The sequence below is a fragment of the Ranitomeya imitator genome, chromosome 1 (genome assembly GCF_032444005.1).
Source record: "Ranitomeya imitator isolate aRanImi1 chromosome 1, aRanImi1.pri, whole genome shotgun sequence".
Taxonomy (NCBI): Eukaryota; Metazoa; Chordata; class Amphibia; order Anura; family Dendrobatidae; genus Ranitomeya; species Ranitomeya imitator.
The window spans coordinates 1,067,723,634-1,067,745,161 of NC_091282.1; the positions used below are offsets into that span (position 1 = coordinate 1,067,723,634).

The following is a 21,528-nucleotide window of genomic DNA, read 5'->3' on the forward strand; positions in this document are numbered from 1 at the left end:
TATGTAAATTACCAGGGCAGATCCTGGCAGCCTTTGAAGCAGAAGCCCGATTACTTTTATGACTTGGTGCTGGCCTTTTCTCTATAGGTTGCATACAGGGAGTCTTCTGAAAACTGCATGTTTAGAATTCTGTTCCTCAGCAGTATAATGACATGCTGGTGGTCGAGTCTACGAAAAGTGTGTTCTTTAAGGGGCTGTGATGCACAGTGAAATGATGTTCTCTGGAGTGAACCCAGGCTGCTCGCATGTGTGGAAGTTGTAACATTTCACACGAAAGGAACAAGATGTTCATCAAGGCTGTTGGACATATTGTTCCAGATACGTTTGGCCATGCATTCATTGTAGAGATTGCAGTGATGAAACCACTTTTACCTTGAAATTATAATCTTCCATAGGTTTTTTTTGTTTGTTTTTTAGATTTAAAGAAGACCTATCACTTGCTCAAAAAATGTAGTTAAATAACCATAGCTCCCTTGATCCTGCCTCTGTTTTCTCATTTTGCGCTGCAGCACTATTGCAGAAATCTTCACATTTGCTGCTTTTGGCACCCAGCATACAATATTTCTGCTTGGAGTCCAACTAGGCGTTTCACCAGAGTCTTCTCTACAACATGCGCTTCCACCCCTACATCCCAGACACTGAGGGAGAAGACTCTGGAGAAACGTCCAGCTGGATTGGAAGCAGAAATTTTACATTCTGTGTGCCAAAATCAGGCCGGGTTCAGATTTGCGTTCCGGGGCTTTGCGGAGGGCTGCGTACGTTTTCTGTTAAGCCCCGCCTACTTTCACATACTTCTGCATGTGTATCTTTAACATTGGGTGTGCAGGACTGCGCGTCACAACGCATCCACATACATCTGCATGTCCTGCGTACACAATGTTAAAGATAAGTAAGCAGGACACATGCAGAAGTAGGCGGGGCTTAATGGAGGACGTACGCAGCCCTCCGCAGAGCCCCCGAACGCTAATGTGAACTTAGCCTCAGCGATTGTAAACATTTCTGCAATAGTGATACAGCACAAAAGAGGAAAATGGAGGCAGAATTATTGGAGCTCTGGAATTTTTACTAGGCATTTAACAACCTTTTTGGAGGAAATGACCGGTTCAGTTTATAAGCAATACAATGAACTTTAACTGCTGCTCCGGATCTGTCTTTCTGCCACTACTCCATGGTTGACAGTTGCATTACTGATGTCAAGACTACAGCACGTTGCCCGCTGCTGCCAATGCTGGGCTCTTCAGTCTCATGCCATCTTTACTGGCCTCACCGCTGAGCCCAGTGAGTAGCTGCATCACTCGCATGTAGTGATGAGTGAGCGTGCTTGGATAAGGTGATACCTGAGCATGCTCGGGTGCTAACAGTGTCTTCGGCGTACTCGAATACTATGTTCAAGTCCTCGCGGCTGCATGTCTCGCGCCTGTTCGACGGCTACAACACAAGCATGGATTTCCTGTTTGTCAGGTAATTCCTGCATGTGTTGTGGCTGTTGAACAGCTGTAAGACATGAAGGCACGGGGACTCTGACATAGTATTCGAGCACGCCAAAGACACAGTTAGCACCCGAGCAATGTTATGGCTGCTGCTTGTCAACTAAAACTTGGGGCAGCATCATAGGCAAAGCTGTATCATCGGTCAATGTGCAGAGCTAATTGCGAAAACTCGGCAGGTCTATTCAATATCCAAATGAATCCGTAGAAAACACTTTTAACATCATGTATCAAAAGTGCTGCTATCTTCACACTTGCTGCGGTTGTGTGCACTGTGGTGTCACCTGGTTTTGCAGGAACACCGGATGACGTGTAGGACATGATGTATAACAGTAAATGGGCCTTATTTGTATATGCACTGATTTATGTAATAACATGCTGTTGTGCGTTATTTAAGGAGGGTTTCTGAGAATTGACTACATTTCTGACTGTCATTGTCCTGACCATATACATTGTGCACACTGTCGGGTTTCCCAGTTATTGCCAGATTGAGTAGGCTGACATAGGCAGACTACATGCAGATCCACTTGTCTCAGGAGAACATTGAGACGCCGATGAGTATCTTGTTGGCTCATGGCCGCCTGCTCCGTATAGTGTGCAATCTGCTGTCACATTGATAGACTGCAGAAATGTAGCTGAAACCCAGAAAACCTCCCTAACACACAAACATCCGACAGGCCTTTTGTGTTGTGGATAAATGACTCCTTGACGTATGTGCGCTTCAACTATTTTTCTATTCTGTTTTCTTCAGATTCCTTCAAAGAGCGGCATATAGATCTTTCCAGTCATGGGCACATGGATTTTGTGGCCCCAAACGTGGAATCCCAATACCTGCGTGTGTGGTCAGCTTGGTTAGAAGAACTTTCCCTGTTCCGCTGATTCCTGGGAAGCCGATGGACTACTCGTTTTCAGAGGGCCCAGCTGTAGACATGGCTAACACTGGATAGCTGAAAGCGCGCAGAATGTTTGTCACATTAATGTTGTAGCTTTATGATCATTACTTCCCAAAATGTTCATGTTGTAATCTTGTTTAGATTTCCTGAAAATTTCAGTTCAATATTTTGTGACCAATTTCCTTTTTTTTTTTGTATTTCCCCTCCTATCTCTGTGAACAGTATCACAAAATTGGCTTGCTAGTGTGAGTAATGATTGCCTTCTTTTTTTTTTTTATTAAACAATAGGAAAAGTAATTGCTTTATGGGAGAAGTGTGATAACATTTATAATGTGGCATTTCCAAGGGTCCCTCTGTGACTATATTAATGTATATTGGTTGCTTTAGTCACTTGTAAGAAAACTACGATGTGTTGTACATGACATTTGCCAAAACTAAATAAAGAGGAAATGTAGATGTTCTTGTTTCTGTATCTTTATTTTGTGTCTGTCTAGCATTTCAATGTGGTCTTTTGGGAACGTTCAGTGTTTTGCGTCTATCAAAAAAGACTTTCTGGATGCAAGAAAAGAATGATTCGGGTGACTAGACTAACCCTCCAGAAATGCTCCAGATGAGCCCGTGTAACCTCACCATAGGGCGGCCATTTCCACTGGCAGTGAGCCGCACAGATTTGGTCTTTCCCTGTATTGTGGTGTGTTCTTAGGTGTCGACACGTTATTTCCGGACACAGGCCAGCACATGACACATACAGTTAGGGAAATGCTTAGAGCCTTTATACATCTGATTATCCTATACCCATCCAGTTGTAAGATTATTCTGAAAATTGTGTGCTATTAATGATTTCAATAAACTTGTTTAAAAGAGATCTGTGGAAATTCTTCTCTCACCTTAAATTGAATTTGTCATTTGCATCTTCATTTCTATTGGACATCAAAAATGTTCTTTTTCAGGCAAATGCATAAAGATTTTTCTCAGAGGGAAAGCAAAATCAAGTAATATTGTAGCTTTGTGAGACTTCACTGATCGGCACTGTATTGGCACTGACTGACCTTTTCTTTTAGGGATTAGGATGAAATTGAACTGTAAAGTGGATGCACGTTTCAATAGTGTAAGGGCGCGTTTACGCTGCAGAACCTGCGGCTTTTAAGCTGCTAATTGGTTATATGTAGGTCAGTCATCGGTTTCATTGCTTTAGACACATCGACCGCACTTTCATGTGCACAGAATAATTTCGCGCACTGCGCACTACTGGCATGTGACTTTGCTAATTATGACGTGTCCATTGGGATCCTGTGCGTCTGCGCAATAGTTTTGAATGTGCGCACAGTAGCCATTCACCAGTACACAGCCGGTATAACGTGTTTTTTGTATAGCGTTCTTCTACTAATTTTATTTTAATTACATTATATATTTGAGTAACGACTCCTACTCTGCATTATGCCCCTGATGGCCAGCTGGGTATTACCCTGTTCAGTATATTACTTGGCCCATTTGCCAAATTTATATGCCTAGACACATGTTAATATTTTATTCATGATAGTTTTAGGATGTTTTGTATTCCTTTTGGTCATTATACCTGTTTGCCCTGATCAGTTACATATATATTTGTAATAATTGCACTTTATTAGTGTATTTGCATAAAACACTAACGCGTCTGTTCAGTACAGTGGATGAAATAAGTATTGAGCACATCACCAATTTTCTAAGTAAATATGTTATTGACATAAAACATTCTAAATAGTCTAATGATCTTGCATTCAGCAATAATATCTGACAAAGCTGTGACTTGTAGTACCTTGTACACTCCTGTAATAGCTGGCCATAGGATGTTAAGATTGCCTGATTAACCTAGAAATCTGCCAGCATATTATATACAATACTGATGAGAACTGGAGTCATTCACAGATTTCTTACCCCTCTAGAGCGATGGCAGAGATGTGCAGAACACCTACATAGAGCGGCGATTCTGGGGTGGGAAAGGGATGAGTAACTGCAGTGTGGGAGAATAGATTAGCTCATATTGTTCCCAGTGTATAATTACATGCTACTTGTCATTACTACAAAAGGAGATTGTGTATTGTACTCGGGAATACGCAGTTATGTCATACCTGAGTGTTGTGTGGTTAATAAAGCCTGTATCTGTCACACTGTACATGCCATCATATTACACTGTACATGCCGTCATATTACTGTACATGCCTTCCTGTCACACTGGACATACCATCCTGTCACATTGTGCATGCCTTCCTGTCACACTGGACATACCATCCTGTCACATTGTGCATGCCGTCCTGTCACACTTTGCATGCCGTCCTGTCACACTGGACATACCATCCTGTCACACTGTGCATGCCGTCCTGTCACACTGGACATACCATCCTGTCACATTGTGCATGCCTTCCTGTCACACTGGACATACCATCCTGTCACATTGTGCATGCCGTCCTGTCACACTTTGCATGCCGTCCTGTCACACTGGACATACCATCCTGTCACACTGTGCATGCCGTCCTGTCACACTGGACATACCATCCTGTCACATTGTGCATGCCGTCCTGTCACACTGGACATACCATCCTGTCACACTGGACATACCATCCTGTCACACTGTGCATACCATCCTGTCACACTGTGCATACCGTCCTGTCACACTGTGCATGCCGTCCTGTCACACTGTGGACATGCCGTCCTGTCACACTGGACATGCCGTCCTGTCACACTGGACATGCCGTCCTGTCACACTGGACATGCCGTCCTGTCACACTGGACATGGACATGCCGTCCTGTCACACTGGACATGCCGTCCTGTCACACTAGTCATGCCATCCTATCTCACTGTGGACATGCCGTCCTGTCACACTGGACATGCCATCCTATCTCACTGTGGACATGCCGTCCTGTCACACTGGACATGCCATCCTATCTCACTGTGGACATGCCATCCTATCTCACTGTGGACATGCCGTCCTGTCACACTGGACATGCCGTCCTGTCACACTGGACATGCCATCCTATCTCACTGTGGACATGCCATCCTATTTGCAGCCAGCATGGGGCAGAGCAGGATAAGCCGAGTAGGATTTTATTCATTTACATCCCTGCTCTTTCCATGCTTAGTGAAGAGGGCGATCATACTTGGTGATTGACAACTATTTCTGTGTGCACAGTTATACAAGAAAAGCTGCCAATTGCCGAATCCTGCCCGCATGACTATGCTGCATAGACAGAGCAAGTTCTACTAAATGTAAAAAAAAAAAAAAAAAATCTATGCGCCAATCTGTTCAGCTTCTGCTTCTCTATAACACGTTGCCTGCAGTTCGGATACCGAGTAAATAGTTCTCTTTTAACTGAACAACAAAAATTATTTTTTTTTTTTTGCACAGACTAGTGTGAAGTACGGTAGATAAGAACTCAAAAAGGCTATTTCATGTGTCTCCTGAGGGGGGCGCTGATGTGATGGTGATAATGCAGTAAACCAAACTGAATACTGTACAATCTTTCGATCTTATCTGTACCTAATAACGATCTGGACTTTGTATGTAGAGTAAAATATTTACCATATCACAATAGTATTTGATAAAGAATATAAAGAATTGCTTGTTAAAGTATGTAATGTTATATTTGTATATATCAGTCTTACGCAGTTACTTTACCATGTGAAAAACACGAGAAGTTTCTAACTGAATTTCATTCTTTTCCTGCAGTTAATGGTCGTGGTTGGTGGCCAGGCGCCCAAGGCGATCCGCAGTGTGGAGTGCTATGATTTTAAAGAGGAACAGTGGCATCAAGTGGCAGAACTGCCGTCAAGGAGATGTAGATCAGGTTTGTGCTTCCCACTGACCCTGAACAGTGACATTACATAGAACATTGCTGATGTGTGACGGCTTATCAGAAATGCTGAGGACTGTACACTGCAGAGCCAGGTTTCCTCTGCTGACGTGTCGGAATGTTTGCTACTGTATGTGAAATATAATGTATTGTAGGGAATAGATATATAGGAAACGTTTATCCACAAACATTTATTAACGGTTTTATTATAAAATTAATGCATACTAGAAGTTATCAGTAAGGCTCTCCATGTGCTGGGACCCCAATGATTACTGAAATAAAGCTACTCTTCTTAACACTGCCAATTCAGCTTTAAATTTGGAAATCTCAGAAAAGCCCAAAAAACTACTTAAAGGGAACCTGTCACCCCCAAAATCGACGATGAGCTAAGCCCACCAGCATCAGGGGCTTATCTACAGCATTCTGTAATGCTGTAGATAAGCCCCCTATGTATCCTGAAAGATAAGAAAAAGAGGTCAGATTATACTTACCCAGGGGCGGTCCCTCTGCGGTCCGGTCCGATGGGCGTCGCGGTCCGGGGCCTCCCATCTTCTTACGATGACGTCCTCTTGTCTTCACGCTGCGGCTCCGGAGCAGGCGTACTTTGTCTGCCCTGTTGAGGACAAGAAGCCCAGCATGAAGACAAGAAGAGGACTTCATCGTAAGAAGATGGGAGGCCCCGGACTGGACCGCGACGCCCATCGGAACCGGACCGCAGCGGGACCGCCCCTGGGTGAGTATAATCTAACCTTTTTCTCATCTTTCAGGATACATCGGGGGCTTATCTACAGCATTCCAGAATGCTGTAGATAAGCCCCTGATGCCATCGTTGATTTTGGGGGGTGACAGGTTCCCTTTAATTCTAGAGGCCAAAAGGGACTCCAACACCAAAGACATCAAAACTCATTGTCACATGTATAATAGAACAATCACCTTTAGTGCTTACTACACTCAAAACCTTCAGATTTAGATGCATTTTAATAGGGTTGCCTCGTTCTGTCAGGAGTACACTGCTCTCCAGCCTCTTGGCTTCCAGTTTGCCAGGTGGGCAATGCACCCCTGCTTGACATTTTAGACCAACAACATGGTTGTGCCACTGGACTTACGACTCCATTTGGGGTATGGTGGAACAGTTTTCTAAGATGGCTCTCTGGCCGGGCATCCCTCCAGTCCTGAGCTTCCCACACAGTTCTTCCCGCATGGTTTTTGCCTTGACTGTCTTCCTCTTCACATAGTCTCTGATCGTGGAGTCCAGTTCACATTGAAGTTTTGGTGACATCTGTGCAAGCGGCTGAATTTCCAGCTGGACTTCTCCAACTCATACCATTCGTAGACCAATGTGCAAGTGGAACTTGTAAATCCGATTCTCGAGAGCTACCTTCGCCACTTTATCTCTGCCCTTCAGGATGACTGGGTGCCACTACTTCCGTGGACAAGGTTTCCTAGAACAACTACATTGGGGAGCCTTCCGGAGCATCTCCATTCTTCATGGTTCGCTCACCAATACCTCGGTCTGTACAAAATTCTCATTCAACTTAATCCGGTGACCTACCATCTTCAGCTCCCTGCAAATTTTCGGATCCCAAACGCCTTTCATGTTTCGCTCCTGATGCCAATGGTCCTGAATCGCTTCTCGAAACCTCAAGCTACTTCTGCTAGCGCTGTTCTTGAGGGTCCCTCAGACGTTTTAGAGGTCAAGGACATCTTGAAAACAAAAAATGTTCAGTGGAGGACCTGGAAGGACTTTGGACCTGCTAAGAATATCAGTGCCCCTGTCATCTTGGAGGTTTCTCTGTTGGACTGGCCAAGGAAGGGTGGGGGCGCATAAGGGTGGGGGTGCAGTCACCGTGGTGGTTCAGTCACAGTGGTAACTCTCATGCCTCCTCAGTGCTGCCCTACTCACCATGCGGCTTCTCATGTCAGGCCATCCTGCTGAGTTTTCTTTTTGCAGCACTGCTGCATCTACATGTGGTTTTAGCCTTGGGGGGCGTGGTCAGTCTCTATAGGTATTTAACCTTGTGTCCTGCAGAGATTAGGTTCCCTGGCCTATCTCGTCCCAGCAGGGCCTATATTAGGCAGCTATTCCCACCACTCCTCCTGAACTTTGGTTCCTAGCCTGCTAGCAACCGTTTATGCATTTCTCAGTATTCTGTCTCCCGTTATCAACCCGGCTTGTTTATACGCTCAGTTAGACTTCTCTATCCCTGACTCCGACTTTGTGTTGTGAACCCTTGCTGCCCTCCTTGACCTCAGACCATCTGACTATGCTTTTGCCTCGCCCTCCTGTACCTATTACTTGTGCTTCTGACCCTCTGGTCAGCTGCTGCAGTACCGAAGACTGCCCTGGAGTGGTATCTGGTGTCTACCGGCAGCACAGCCTGTCCTCACTGTCAGAGGCCCTAGTGAAGACCTGGTAGACACTAGTAGTAACGGCCCTCCAGAGTAACCCAACCCGTGATGCAGTGGGTCCACATAGTTTCTATAGGTTTCTGTCTAAATCCCCCAAAACCACAATTCAGACAAAATCCCAACTGAACCACTCACTTTTGAGACAGATGGAGTAAGTTTGGACTCCGTCTTGTACCTGTTCCGGCATTGTCCCATCATCTTAGGTGTCTTTTTAGCACACAAGCATGGATGACTACAGTTCTGTGAATGCCTAAAAAGGATAGCACCTGAGGAGATGCCATATGGATGTGTCTCCATCTGCATCATTATGGTGGGTGGTTCCATCAGGGGTTTCGTCTGAATCACATTTTTCTGGTATTTACATGAAACCCCGACGTAAGAGCTCAAGGTAGAAATTAAAAATGTGATTCCAGCCTTATATTGGAAGTGATCAAAAATGTTACCACTAAAAACCCTAACTTATCCTGCACAAAACCATTCCTCACTGAGGTCCATCATCTGTCACTGGAAATATAGGGGGTTCCCACATTACTGGTAGAACAAAGACTCAGGGAAAAGGAACACATCTCCAACACCCCCTCACATAATATCCAATGAAATCTGCGCTCCCAAATCCAAATGCCCCCTCCCTCTGAGCCCCACTATGCCTAAATGACAATAAGCAGCCACATTTGGCATTTCTGTAGCAGGGAGAACCCAATGAACAATTTACGGGATGCATGTCACCAGAAGCACAAGCTGGCCACAATTTATGGGGGTACTACAATATATAAGGACTCTACACTGTACAAATTAGTCACTGCAGCAGTAGATGAATTCATTGAGGTGTGCAATTTCTACAATGGGGCCACTCTTCAGGGTTTTTTGCTGTTCTGGCACCTTTGGGGCTCCTCCTAAATGAATTCTTTAAGGGGTCTAGTTTCCAAAATGGGGTCACTTGTGGGAGAACGTCTTCTGTTTTGGCATGTCAGGGACTTGCAAATGATACATGGCATTTACAATATATTCCAGACAAATTTACGCTCCAAAAATCCAATTGTGCTCTTTTCTTTCCAAGCCCTACCATGTGCCCAAACAGCAGTTTTTGGGGTATCTTGTTTGGACGAAATTGCATAACAAATTATGGGGCCTGTTTTTTCTTATTATCCTTTGTGAAAATTACAAATGTGGGGCTAAAGCAACATTTTAGCAGAAAAAACATATATTTTGTTTTCACATCCACATTTTAAAAAGTTAAGTGAAGTACCTACGGGTTTAATTTTTTGCTGTTTTGGTATCCCAGGGGCTCTGCAAATAAAACATGGTGTCTACAATCTATTCCAGCCAAATTTACATTGCAAATACCAAATGTCACTTCCTCCCTTCCGAGCCCTGCTGTATGTCCAAACAGAGCTTTTTGGCTACACGTGGGGTATATCCACACTCAAAATAAAGTGGGTAACACACTTTGTGGTCTGCTTATTCATGGTAACTCTTGAAAAAGTGAAAAAGTTGGGGCTAAAGCAACATTTTCTTGAAATAAATGAAAAATGTCAATATGATGACCTAATGTTATCAAATTCTGTATAGTACCTGTGAGTTCAAAATGCTCACTATACCCCTGGATAAAATCCTTGAGGGGGGTATACTTTCTAAAATGGGATCACTTGTGGGTGTTTTCTGCTATTTGGGTACCTTAGGGACCATGCAAATGTGACATGGTACCCGCAATCTATTTTAGACAAATTTGAGTTCCAAAATTCAAATGGTGCTCCTTCTTCCTTGCCATTTCTCCAAATAGAGGTTTCTGGCCACATGTGGGTAGTATCAGCACCCTCATAATTAACTAGGTAATACATTGTTGGGTCCATTTTGAAGTACGGTATTTGAAGGGTGCAGTTTTTAAAATGGTATAAATTTTGGGAAGATTCCAATATATATGCCTTGCAAAGTCCAAATAAATTTGAATAAGTCCCTAAAGAAACAGGTTTGTAAATTTCTTGAAATTAATGAAAAATTATTACTAAAATTTCCAACCCTTCTTAACATGCTAACAAAAAAAATGTTGTTTGGAAAATGATGCATATGTAAAGTAGACATATTGGAAATGTTGTTTTGTACAGCATGACTAGTTGAAAGATTGAAAGTTTCAAAATAGTGAAATTTTACAAATTTTGCCAAAATTCCACTATTTTTACAAATAAACGCAAAACGTATTGACCTAAATTTACCACTAATATGTTGTACAATGTGTCTCGAACAATAACGGTCTCCGAGTTACTGGGATATGTTGAAGCCTTCCAGCATTATGAAGTTACCACATGAAGTGACACTGGTCAGATTTTAAAAAAAATTGGCCTGGTCATTATGGTTAAAATTGGCTCTGTCAGTAAGAGGTTAATAATGGCTTTATTCCTAGGTGTGGTGTACATGAATGGACATGTGTTTGCTGTTGGCGGATTCAATGGCTCGCTCCGAGTTCGTACTGTTGATTCATATGACCCAGTGAAAGACCAATGGATAAGTGTAGCGAACATGCAGGACAGGAGAAGTACTCTAGGGGCTGCAGTGCTCAGTGGGCTGCTGTATGCGGTGGGAGGATTTGATGGCAGTACTGGTAAGCGTTTATGATGCAGTTATGTTACTTCGTACATGTCACGTTATATGTAGTTTAATCATAAAGTTACCACTTTGTGTGTATATATTTGTATGTGATTATATACAGTCATGAAAAAAATATATGTACATCCTCTTTGAAGTCTATTGAGTACATATCAAAATATAATTAAAAAAAAAAACATCTGGTCCTTGGAAGGCTTTAAAATAGAGTAAATACAACATCCCATAAAATTAAATTCCAAAGAATAGATGGAATATAAATACAAAAAAGGCGTACAATATACCATCCAAAACACAGAAAACCCATATAACATCATTTTTATTATTACTTAAAATGCCCAACAAATGGGAAAGAAGAATATTGGCCTGGTCCATTCTACTGAGCACACATCAGAATTGACCACCGACGTATGCTCAGTGGGATCTTATATAGTGACCAGGCTCAATAAGCCAGCCCCTGACACGGACGTCACTGATGACGATTGATTTCAGGGTGGAGGCAGAGGCTGTTGCAGTAACCGCAGCCTCTGCCTCCATCATGACGACTTGGTTGAGTATCCTAGCATGCACTGGGGGTTCTCAGGTGAAGCGTCATCACACCGGAAATAGTAAAAAGCAAAACATGAGTAGTGATTGAACGATAAGGACTTGTTAATTAACGTATAGTATAAAAAAATTAGATTACGTCATTAGATGGATAAAAGATTTAGGATTAACATTTTTAGTTTTGGACCACCGATTCAAGGCTTTCTAACGCCTAGATGGTATTTATATTATATCCTGATTGTAAAACCTTACAATTAAACGAGGGTGTACTCAGGTTTTCTCAAAACTGTCTGTATGTCTGTATGTATGTATGTCTGTATTATATTGTTTACAGTGGGGGAAAACAAAGTATTTAGTCAGCCACCAATTGTGCAAGTTCTCCCCCTTAAGAAGATGAGAGAGGCCTGTAATTGACATCATAGGTAGACCACAACTATGAGAGTCAAAATGAGAAAACAAATCCAGAAAATCACCTTGTCTGATTTGGCAAGATTTATTTAGCAAAACATGGTGGAAAATAAGTATTTGGTCACCTAAAAACATGCAAGATTTCTGGCTCTCACAGACCTGTAACTTCTTTAAGAGGCTCCTCTGTCCTCTCTCATCTTTTTAAGTGGGAGAACTTGCACAATTGGTGGCTGACTAAATACTTTTTTCCCCACAAGTATATGCAGCCAGCAATGTCAGTAATTGGAATTTTCCTTTTTTTTTTTTTTTTGCTGTCTGGCTAAACCCGAGATTTGTTTGGATCACAGATGCGGCATGCTTAGAGAAGCTTCACTCATGAAATATGTAGTATGTTGTGTAAACCAGCATAGAAAGCATATTTATATACATATAACGCAATGTAGGCCAAAGTAACCAGAATTAAAATGGTCCTAGTCAATAACCAGGCTTAGATTTAAAAAAGTGCTAAAATAACTATTTTCTTAAGGGGGTAAACAACATTTTCTTGTGTTTTCTGATGTCCTAAGGAGGTATACAGAAATATTATTCTGTTTTTGCAGGTCTGGCGACTGTTGAAGCTTATAATGTGAAGGCAAATGAATGGTTTCATGTAGCACCAATGAACACTAGAAGAAGTAGTGTTGGAGTTGGTGTTGTTGGAGGTGAGCTCTCCAATAATGTACTGGTCGTTATGGAATTTTGATAAATCTAGCAAGTGTTAATGATCTTTCTGAAGTCACCAATGTCATAATGTTAATTTCTTGTACTTTCTAGGAATGCTGTATGCTGTTGGCGGTTACGATGGGGCATCACGACAGTGTCTTAGCACAGTTGAATGTTATAACCCTAGTACAAATGAATGGAGTTACATTTCCGAAATGGGCACACGAAGGAGTGGAGCAGGTATGAAAGACAATGGGCGCGATGATCATCAAAACTTCCATACCAGAATTCTGGCGTAAAAGCTTTAAAAGTTTGCAAATTTTTCTTGCATCTTGGATTTGCGCCAAAATTTTGTGAGTTTTGACCTTTTCTCGTGAGTTTTTTCCAGCTCAGCCAAAATGTAAGCATTATGCCACAGCTCATCTAATTCAAGACAATCTTTGGTGTTCCCTACGCCAGAAATCTCACTTCAGAGTGAGATTTCTGTCATGGCACACGGAGGTGCACAACAGTCGTCATATGCTTCAGATTCATGAAGAGGAGTGCACTTCGTGAATCGGGAGCGTCTGACTCCAGCTTGCCCCCTTACCAAGACTGGTGTGAACAATGACTGTCTTGATGACTTGGGCCCAATGTATCAATATGATATGTTATACCTTAGTGCTAGATGGTTCCAAAGTTGGCTTGCTGAATTTATAATGGTGTATTGCTGTCTGTATTTTTTGCACTATTAAAACATTTTGCTGTTCACATTTAATTCTGTAGGGCCATTTTGAATTGACACTGTTCAGGAAATGTAGGCCATACAGTAAACACGTGCCTTATACGGTGCCACATATTGTATGTAATACCGTGAGCATTTACGGGTTTGATCCCATGAATAGATTACATGGTCGCCATGTGACTAAAGGAAAAATGAAAGTCTTTGAAATATTCTAGTAGATGTGCACAGAATAGGTTTATACATTGGAGCACAAGTCCGAGATTACATGTGCTTGGTTACATAACAGGCTGTGAGGTCATACGTGATTTATACACTCGGCGTTAAAGTCCTATTTTTGTTTGTAGGTGTGGGAGTACTGAGTGGATTGCTCTATGCAGTTGGGGGCCATGATGGTCCATTGGTTAGAAAAAGTGTTGAAGTTTATGACCCCTCTACTAATATGTGGAAGCAAGTGGCTGACATGAATATGTGCCGGAGAAATGCAGGTAAGTTGCGTGACATGTTACACCAGACTTATAATTTCTCCCTACATGTCCCACCCATGGTTTCCAGGCTCTCCTGAGTCTGTAGGGTTAATGTGAAAAGAACACCGGAATCCTAGTAAATGAGCTCCATTGCTTTATACTGCAGAGCTTCTGTTTTATTAGCAAAGGTGAAATATCATATTCGGACAGAGGCATCTAGAGGAGTAGCCCAACGTGCCGCCCAGCAGACCTCACCTTCATGACTACTATTATCTACTGCTGTTTTCTGTGTGTTGCTGGGTGCAGTGTTTACTTGGCTCCATTAATTGTGCAGGTTCATTGAAGTTTATCGTACGCTGCGCTGTTCTCTGATTATAGTCATTGTTTGTATCATTGCCCTTTTATGAGGTGTCATCCTGAGTGATGGCCTTGACTTATCTGCAGAGATTCCTGCATTTTGGGGCGGTACAGAATCCAGCCAGGGCTTATATGCTCAGCTGTGACATGGAGTCGGTGGGTGTATATAGCACTACATTGCTCCATAAAGAGAAGTTCCAGCTGTTTGGGCCATGCCGTTCTATGGGATATGTAAGAACATGTAAGTTGGCGTGGACCCGCTTGTCCGCAGTATGACTGTGCTAGAGAGCTGCATATAGTGTTCTCATCCTGCATCATATGGGAAAAACACCCATAGAATATGTTCTTTCTAAAAGGGCATACAATATTTTGTATTTTCAAACACAACTTTAATATATATTTTCAGCAAAATTTTGTAACATGTGAATTTTACAGTGTTGGAGATTAATGAAAAAAAATAATTTTATTATAATATTGAATGTCACAAAATATTTGGGTTTTAAAAGTAAACTTTAGTGCTGCCAAGTTTAATTACAAAATGATTTTGAGATTAATTTTATAAACTACATATATATATATTTTAAATGAATCCAAATCCATTACATGAAACGTGTGAACAGTTTTGGGACCTCTGTATTTAATTTAATGTGGTTATGATTTCATCCTTGATGTCCCGGTGTTGTTCACACAGGGTTTTTTGAGACTGTGAAACACACAAGTTTTTCAAGCAGAAACAACTTCTGGAAACGCTCCTGTGTGGCGTCTTATAGGGGCTTTTCTTTACTGTAGCGTTTTGTGTAATATTTTGTTAAGGTTTAAGGATTTTTTAACCCCTTAGTGACGGAGCCAAATTTGTTTTTTTCGTGACACATTATACTTTATGATAATGGTAAATTTAGGTCAATATGTTTTGTGTTTATTTATTAAAAATATAAAAAATTTGAGAAATGTTAAAAAATTAGCAATTTTCTAAATTTGAATGATTATCCCTTTAATCCAGATGGTCATACCACAGGAAAACATTAATAAATATCATTTCCCACATGCCTGCTTTACATCATTACCATTTGTAAAATGTTCTTTTATTTTTTTAGCATTTTAGGAGGTTTAAAAATGTAGCAGCAATTTTTCATTTTTTCAAGGAAATATACAAAATTTATTTTTTTAGGAAACTATCCATGTTTGAAGTGACTTTAGGGGTCCTATATATTGGGAAACCCCCAAACATGATACAATTTTCAAAACAGCACCCCTATACAAATTGAAAACTGCTGTCAGGTAGTTTATTAACCCTTCAGGTGCTTTACAGGAATTAATGCCAAGTGGTATGACAGAAATAAAAATGTGCATTTTTACCACCTAAATGCCTCTAACTTCTGAACAGATTACTAGAGCTGTCAGACTGTAAAGCTGCTATTTGGACATGAATTGCCATGACAAACATCAGGACCACACAATCATGATCTGAGGGCACAAGTTTGGACAAAGAGGAAGCCCCCACACTCTGTTAACCATTTATAATGATGTAGTCACTATTGACAGCAGCATCTAAGGGGTTAAACAGATTTGGAAGGTGCAAACACTAATCGTGGTAATGCAACAAGTTGTCAACTATAGTGTACAGCTGACAGCTGCTGTATTGTCACCTGTATGGGGAGACTATTCGCTTATATCTCAGGTCAGTTAAAAGACGTATTGGCGGTCATTAAGGGGTTAAATGTTATTTGGAGGTAGAGACCGGGGGACATTTCCTTATACTTTTTAAACCTCACAAACACTTACAAAACACTCAGCAGATTCTCAGGCATCTTTGTAGCGTTTCATTTCACTTCTGCTGTAAAATATGGAGTGGCTTCATAGTGGAAAATGCCGGAAGAATTGACAGGTTACTTCCGTTAAACACACAGAGGGCTGACACATTGGTTTTTACAGCATTAGACTGGCGTAAAACACTTAATAGTTCATTTTTAGCTCAACACAGACTTGCACAAAAAAATGTTGAGACTTTTGGTGTTTTCTTCCCAGTTGCTGCCAAAATGGGTGGAACAGGGATAGTCTGTGACTATGCCCAGCAGTCAAATTCATGGAAAATGGCGGCATTCTTTATGCCAGAAATGTTACTCTAGTCATTGAGTAACCTTTTTTTGGGTGAGGCACATGGCGGTAGAAGCCACTGATAAGATGCACCAAATTCATTAAGTGACGTGCGCCTTTTAATAAATTTGGCGCATCTTATTCCTGCAGGTCACTCTTTAAGACTTCTGTACAAAATGCCAGTCTTAATGAATCTGGCCCTTGGCGTTTTTGAAAACCTGGGCCGATTAAAAACCATTGAAATCCTGAACATATGTACAGTAGGTGGTTTTACAATGGAAATGAATAGGATGAGGTTTTTGCGTGTTTTTTTTTAAGCGCAACTGATCAAAATATCGCTTCATAAATCTGTGTCCGCATACTCTTAACACGAGTCACTTACATAATTTCTTTCACATCTGACAACCATCATACCGCACGCCATGTTAGCCGATCAAGCTACTGACAAATTGTCAGATTTCCTGCTTAAACAGGACTACGTGCTGTTGAGAACGATGGCTCTTAAGCAAGGTTGTTCGTTTCAATTGTTGGGTGCTTCACACTAGTCTATTATTGGGAAATGGGCATTCCTAGGAACACTTTTCATGCTAATGAACCATAGTAAACGCACCCCAAGTCTCTGACACACCTTTCCTGGGAACAAAAGTTTACCTGTTCCAAGCTTTAAGGTCCATTGAGACTAGCTTACCAGTGGAGCTGATCGACCACCAGTTATTGTTTGCTGATTGGCGGCCGTTTAATAACCTGTTTAAACAGGCAGACCCTGCTACAGATGTGCACTGACCGATCAGTAATCATTGAGTGTGCATAGACCGCTATTGTTTTCTATAGTGCAGGTCCTGTTTACACAGAATGACGTGCTGCCGAACACTATGACCTTTTGGAAAAAAAGATTATTTCGCTTGACAAACGTTTTGATTGCTCGTCGAGTGATCAGCATTCTGGTTAGTCTGCAAAATTATTGTGAAACCAGTAGCTGAAATCCTCCTACACTGTGCCGTGTTCTGTGGATCTGTACTATTGAATCCAAAGCAAGAATCTGTAATTTGCCGAATGTGGACATGTCCTTTCCTGACCTGAGTCGCAGTTGCGCCATTGTGTACGGAAACGTCTATTATCCTTCACTTTTTCTTCCTATGTTTAGGTGTTTGTGCAGTTGATGGCATGTTGTATGTTGTCGGAGGTGATGATGGGTCTTGTAATTTGGCGTCAGTGGAATATTATAACCCAGCGACTGACAAATGGACACTTTTACCATCGTGTATGAGCACAGGGAGAAGTTATGCAGGTAAATATTTTTTTAAGCACTTTGTACTTTGTCCAGTGTGTGAGCATAAGTCTGTGATCATTTTATCAAATGTAGCTATGACCCCATTGTACTTCATCCTACTGGAATGGCTGATGTAATGAGACCGTTTCTGCTCAGAATAAGGTAAATGAGCACCAAAAAACAGTTAAGAATATAAAAAATACAATTGGCCATACGATCTAAATTACCGGTGCACAAAATTGCCTGGTCAGGGGCGGACACAGACAGGAGAGGGTCCTTTTGCCAGCACTCTATGGGGTCCTCACTTATCCCATCCCTCATCATAAAGCACCTAATTATTTTTCTAACAAAGTAATTATGCAGTTTTTGTGCAAGTGCAACTGTGGCCCCCTAATCTGTCTCTTTTGTAGCTGCACAGGTTGCACCAATATACCATTGGTTGGTCGCCACTGATTTTTTTTTTTTTTTTATAATTTTTAAATTTTCCATTTTTTTACCACCAGAATAATAATGAAAAAAAAAACAACTACGGTATATGTGTGGTATCGCCGTAATCATATTGACATAGACAATAATGATGTCTATGACAATAATTATGTTATAATGAGGTTATTTTTACCACAAAACATACGCTGTAAGAGCAACTCCCAAAAAAAACAATGTCAAACAAGATATATATATTTTCGCAAATTCACAGCACTTGGAATTTTTTTCCCCACTTCTTGTAAAATTGTTCTTTACTAAACTAAAATTAATGGTGTCATTCAAAATACAACTTGTCCTGAACAAAATAAGCCCTCGTACATCAATTTGGACAGAAAAACAAGAATTGTATGGCTCTTGGAAGGAGGGAAACGAAAAAGCAAACAAATTGGGAAGGATAGTAAGTCACTAAATATATATCATAAGAGGCTCCAAGGATAAAATTCAACATTCTGCCGATCGGTGCTGGTCACATGGGTCAGGCCGTCAGTAAGTGACCACCTGCCATCAGGATAGATGATATCTTTTTTACATTGGACAATCCCTTTAAGGTCAATTTATTCAGGCTGATTTTATATACAATTTGATTGGTTCTTGTTTATTCCCGTCCTTATGTCCTGACACAATAGTATGATGACAGAATGATCCAATTGACTGACGAACAAGCGTTTTGCTTGTTCATCCGCTGGCCGACAGCTTGTTTACACGGGCCAATGATTGGGCCTCATGAACGCTCGTTTGTCCAATATTGGCTGTGTAAATGGATCTTTATTACGTTAGTATTTTTCAACTGAAATTTCTTTCTGCTTCTATAAAGCGTTTCTATAATAACTGGTTGATGGGATTTTGGAATAATGTAACGCATATATCTTGATGTTTCATTATGTTAGGATATGTTCGTATGCATTTTTGTGTTTTTCACCCATACAAAGCAGCAAGAAAGTGGTCAAATTGCTGCATAAAACGCAGTGTGTTTTCACAAGTTTTTAGCATTTTTAATGACTAAAACTGACTGTATTATTATGTACTGTAGACAAAGCACACATGTAATCCACACTTGAAAAATGCTGCTGCAAAAAACAAAAAACAAACACCTAATAGCAGACATTTTGACTAACTGTTTTGGCTGCAGAAAAAAAAATGCTGCAAAAACACTGCGAGTGTACATAGAATTAGGGTATAACTTTCAAAATCTTTGAACACAAGTGTATCATATTTTGCGGACTTTAAGATGCACCCCAAATTTTGGGGAGGAAATTAGGAATTTTTCATTTAAAATGATAGTCCTAATTTACGTTAGCTTACCAGTGGGTTGGAGGGGGGCGGCGTAGCAGTGTCACAAGAGGCAGGGTCTGTGCTGCAGTAAGCCGGTGGAATCAGGAGTATGGCGATGCTGTGGGCCCCAGGCTGGGAGCAGGGTTATCCCAGCGGTGCGAGGCTGTGGCCCATGGGCTTCAACAAGATGTCTGCAGAGGTGGCACATGCGCAGATTGAAATCTTGGCTCGTCATGGAGCCAAGATCTAAATCTGCGCATGCGCTGCATCCGGCAGCCATTTTTCTGAAGCCCACCGCCGACAAATCAATGGACAAAGCCTATACTCTGCTCATGCCTCACCGCCAACATCTTCTGGGAGCCTCACATTGCGGGTCAAGCCCTCCTCCCAGCCCGGAGCCCGCAGCATTGTCCCTCTCCTGCTGGCTTCCTGCCTCATGTGACCCCTCTCCACCACCGCCATCCCACCCACTCACCCCCCGCTAAACTAGTCGGACTATAAGATGCCCCCCTTATTTTTATCCCAAATTTGGGGAAGAAGGGGGATGGTGTGCATGTTATAGTCCAAACAATACGGTATATGTTTTAATTTATCAGTGGGTTCCATTTTTTCCTTTTGTATATGTAATACCCTCACACCCTGCTTGTCTTCTCTCTATAGGTGTTACAGTTATTGATAAGCCATTATGATCTGAGCTTTGGCCTTCTGACAGCACGGGTATAAAGTGAAGTGTGGCATTACTTCATTGCTTGTAATATCAAGCTGTGGGAAAGGAAATTAAAGCCTTTTCGTCTGCAGTAAAGCGCAGCAGCCGCCGAAGATTACCCAAGGTTGAAGTATTGCTCAGAGTTCTTCTGAGAGGAGCAGCAGATGTCTGGATTTTGATATGATTTATGACATTTGTTCACACAATTCTTCCCAACTGTGACAAAAAAAGAAACAAAGCTGCTTTCATGTCATCCAGCTCTCGCTGACCACGGTTGACTATGATGTCTATGAAGAAGTGTATTTGGTGAGGTGGACTAGGCAGTAGAGTGAAATAGATCTTTTTTGGAATCTACATTGGTAGAGTATTAGGAGTCATATTTTCACATACGAGGGATGCTTTTTTCAGCTATGTGAATAAAATCTAAACTGTGTGTGTATGTCTGTGCATACGTGTATTGTATAATTGTAATTGCTGCTTTTTTCAAAGCAGTCCAACTGTTGGGTTACTGCACTATTTATATTTGGCACAGTCCTAGGAAATTTGCCAGTACTGTTGTGAGACAGAGTTGTATTTTTTTTTATTATGTATATTTAAAAAGTGCCACATGATCTGGTCAGTGGCATTTGGGGAGGGGGGATTGTACAAACATTGCCAAATGTTTTTATAGAACAAAAATAAATTATGAATCAAATGATTATTTATGATGTGGTTTGTATAAATTTGCACAAATTTCATTGTAATTCCTTTCTTTACATGAAGGAGTCTTATAGCATGGCAAAGATTTTTCAGTTTTCCAAATAAGCTTGTGAATATGCATGATTTATTTAAGTATTTGTCAGTGTAGTTAAATTATTTTACATGAGAGGCATCAATCTGATGTGTTTTCTTATGAACAATTTCTTTTAGCTTTTAACAACACTCACATGTACGTACAATTGATTACATATTTCTTTCAATAAAATTTTTGTATCACAATGTGACTGTTTTTTCCTTGACTGGAGGACAGTGATTGTAATGGTGCATTTACACAAGTAGATAATACGTGTACAAGTGTTTATAGGAACATTTGTTCCCTATTATCCGCTGGTGTAAACACGCTAGCAATGACACTACAAACGAGGAAAACGCCCATTCATCAGGTGACCGGTTCATTTATGCTGCCATAAAAATCGTTATCGGCAGCACATTGCTCGTGTAAATGGGGAATGAGGCAAAATAACAATTTATTGGGACTGATCGATCGTATTAGGAGACTGTACAGGTCCTTCTCAAAAAATTAGC

The 21,528-nt window shown here is 41.2% G+C and overlaps 1 protein-coding gene across 3 annotated transcripts in view; it reads left to right on the plus strand.

Annotated features, from left to right (window-relative positions):
• KLHL2 (kelch like family member 2) overlaps positions 1-21,221 on the plus strand; it is a 241,466-nt gene extending 220,245 nt beyond the window's left edge. Inside the window, exons 9-15 of one of the 3 annotated variants that reach the window (XM_069744186.1) lie at positions 6,085-6,202; positions 11,016-11,213; positions 12,769-12,870; positions 12,983-13,111; positions 13,940-14,080; positions 17,655-17,798; positions 20,199-21,221. In XM_069744186.1, the coding sequence (XP_069600287.1) occupies positions 6,085-6,202; positions 11,016-11,213; positions 12,769-12,870; positions 12,983-13,111; positions 13,940-14,080; positions 17,655-17,798; positions 20,199-20,227 (861 nt within the window). In that variant the 3' untranslated portion in view covers positions 20,228-21,221. Of the gene's footprint in view, positions 1-2,238; positions 2,837-6,084; positions 6,203-11,015; positions 11,214-12,768; positions 12,871-12,982; positions 13,112-13,939; positions 14,081-17,654; positions 17,799-20,198 lie in introns of those variants that run through there. The other 2 variants (XM_069744188.1, XM_069744187.1) reach the window with 2 other exon arrangements.
• Positions 21,222-21,528: the final 307 nt, after the last annotated feature.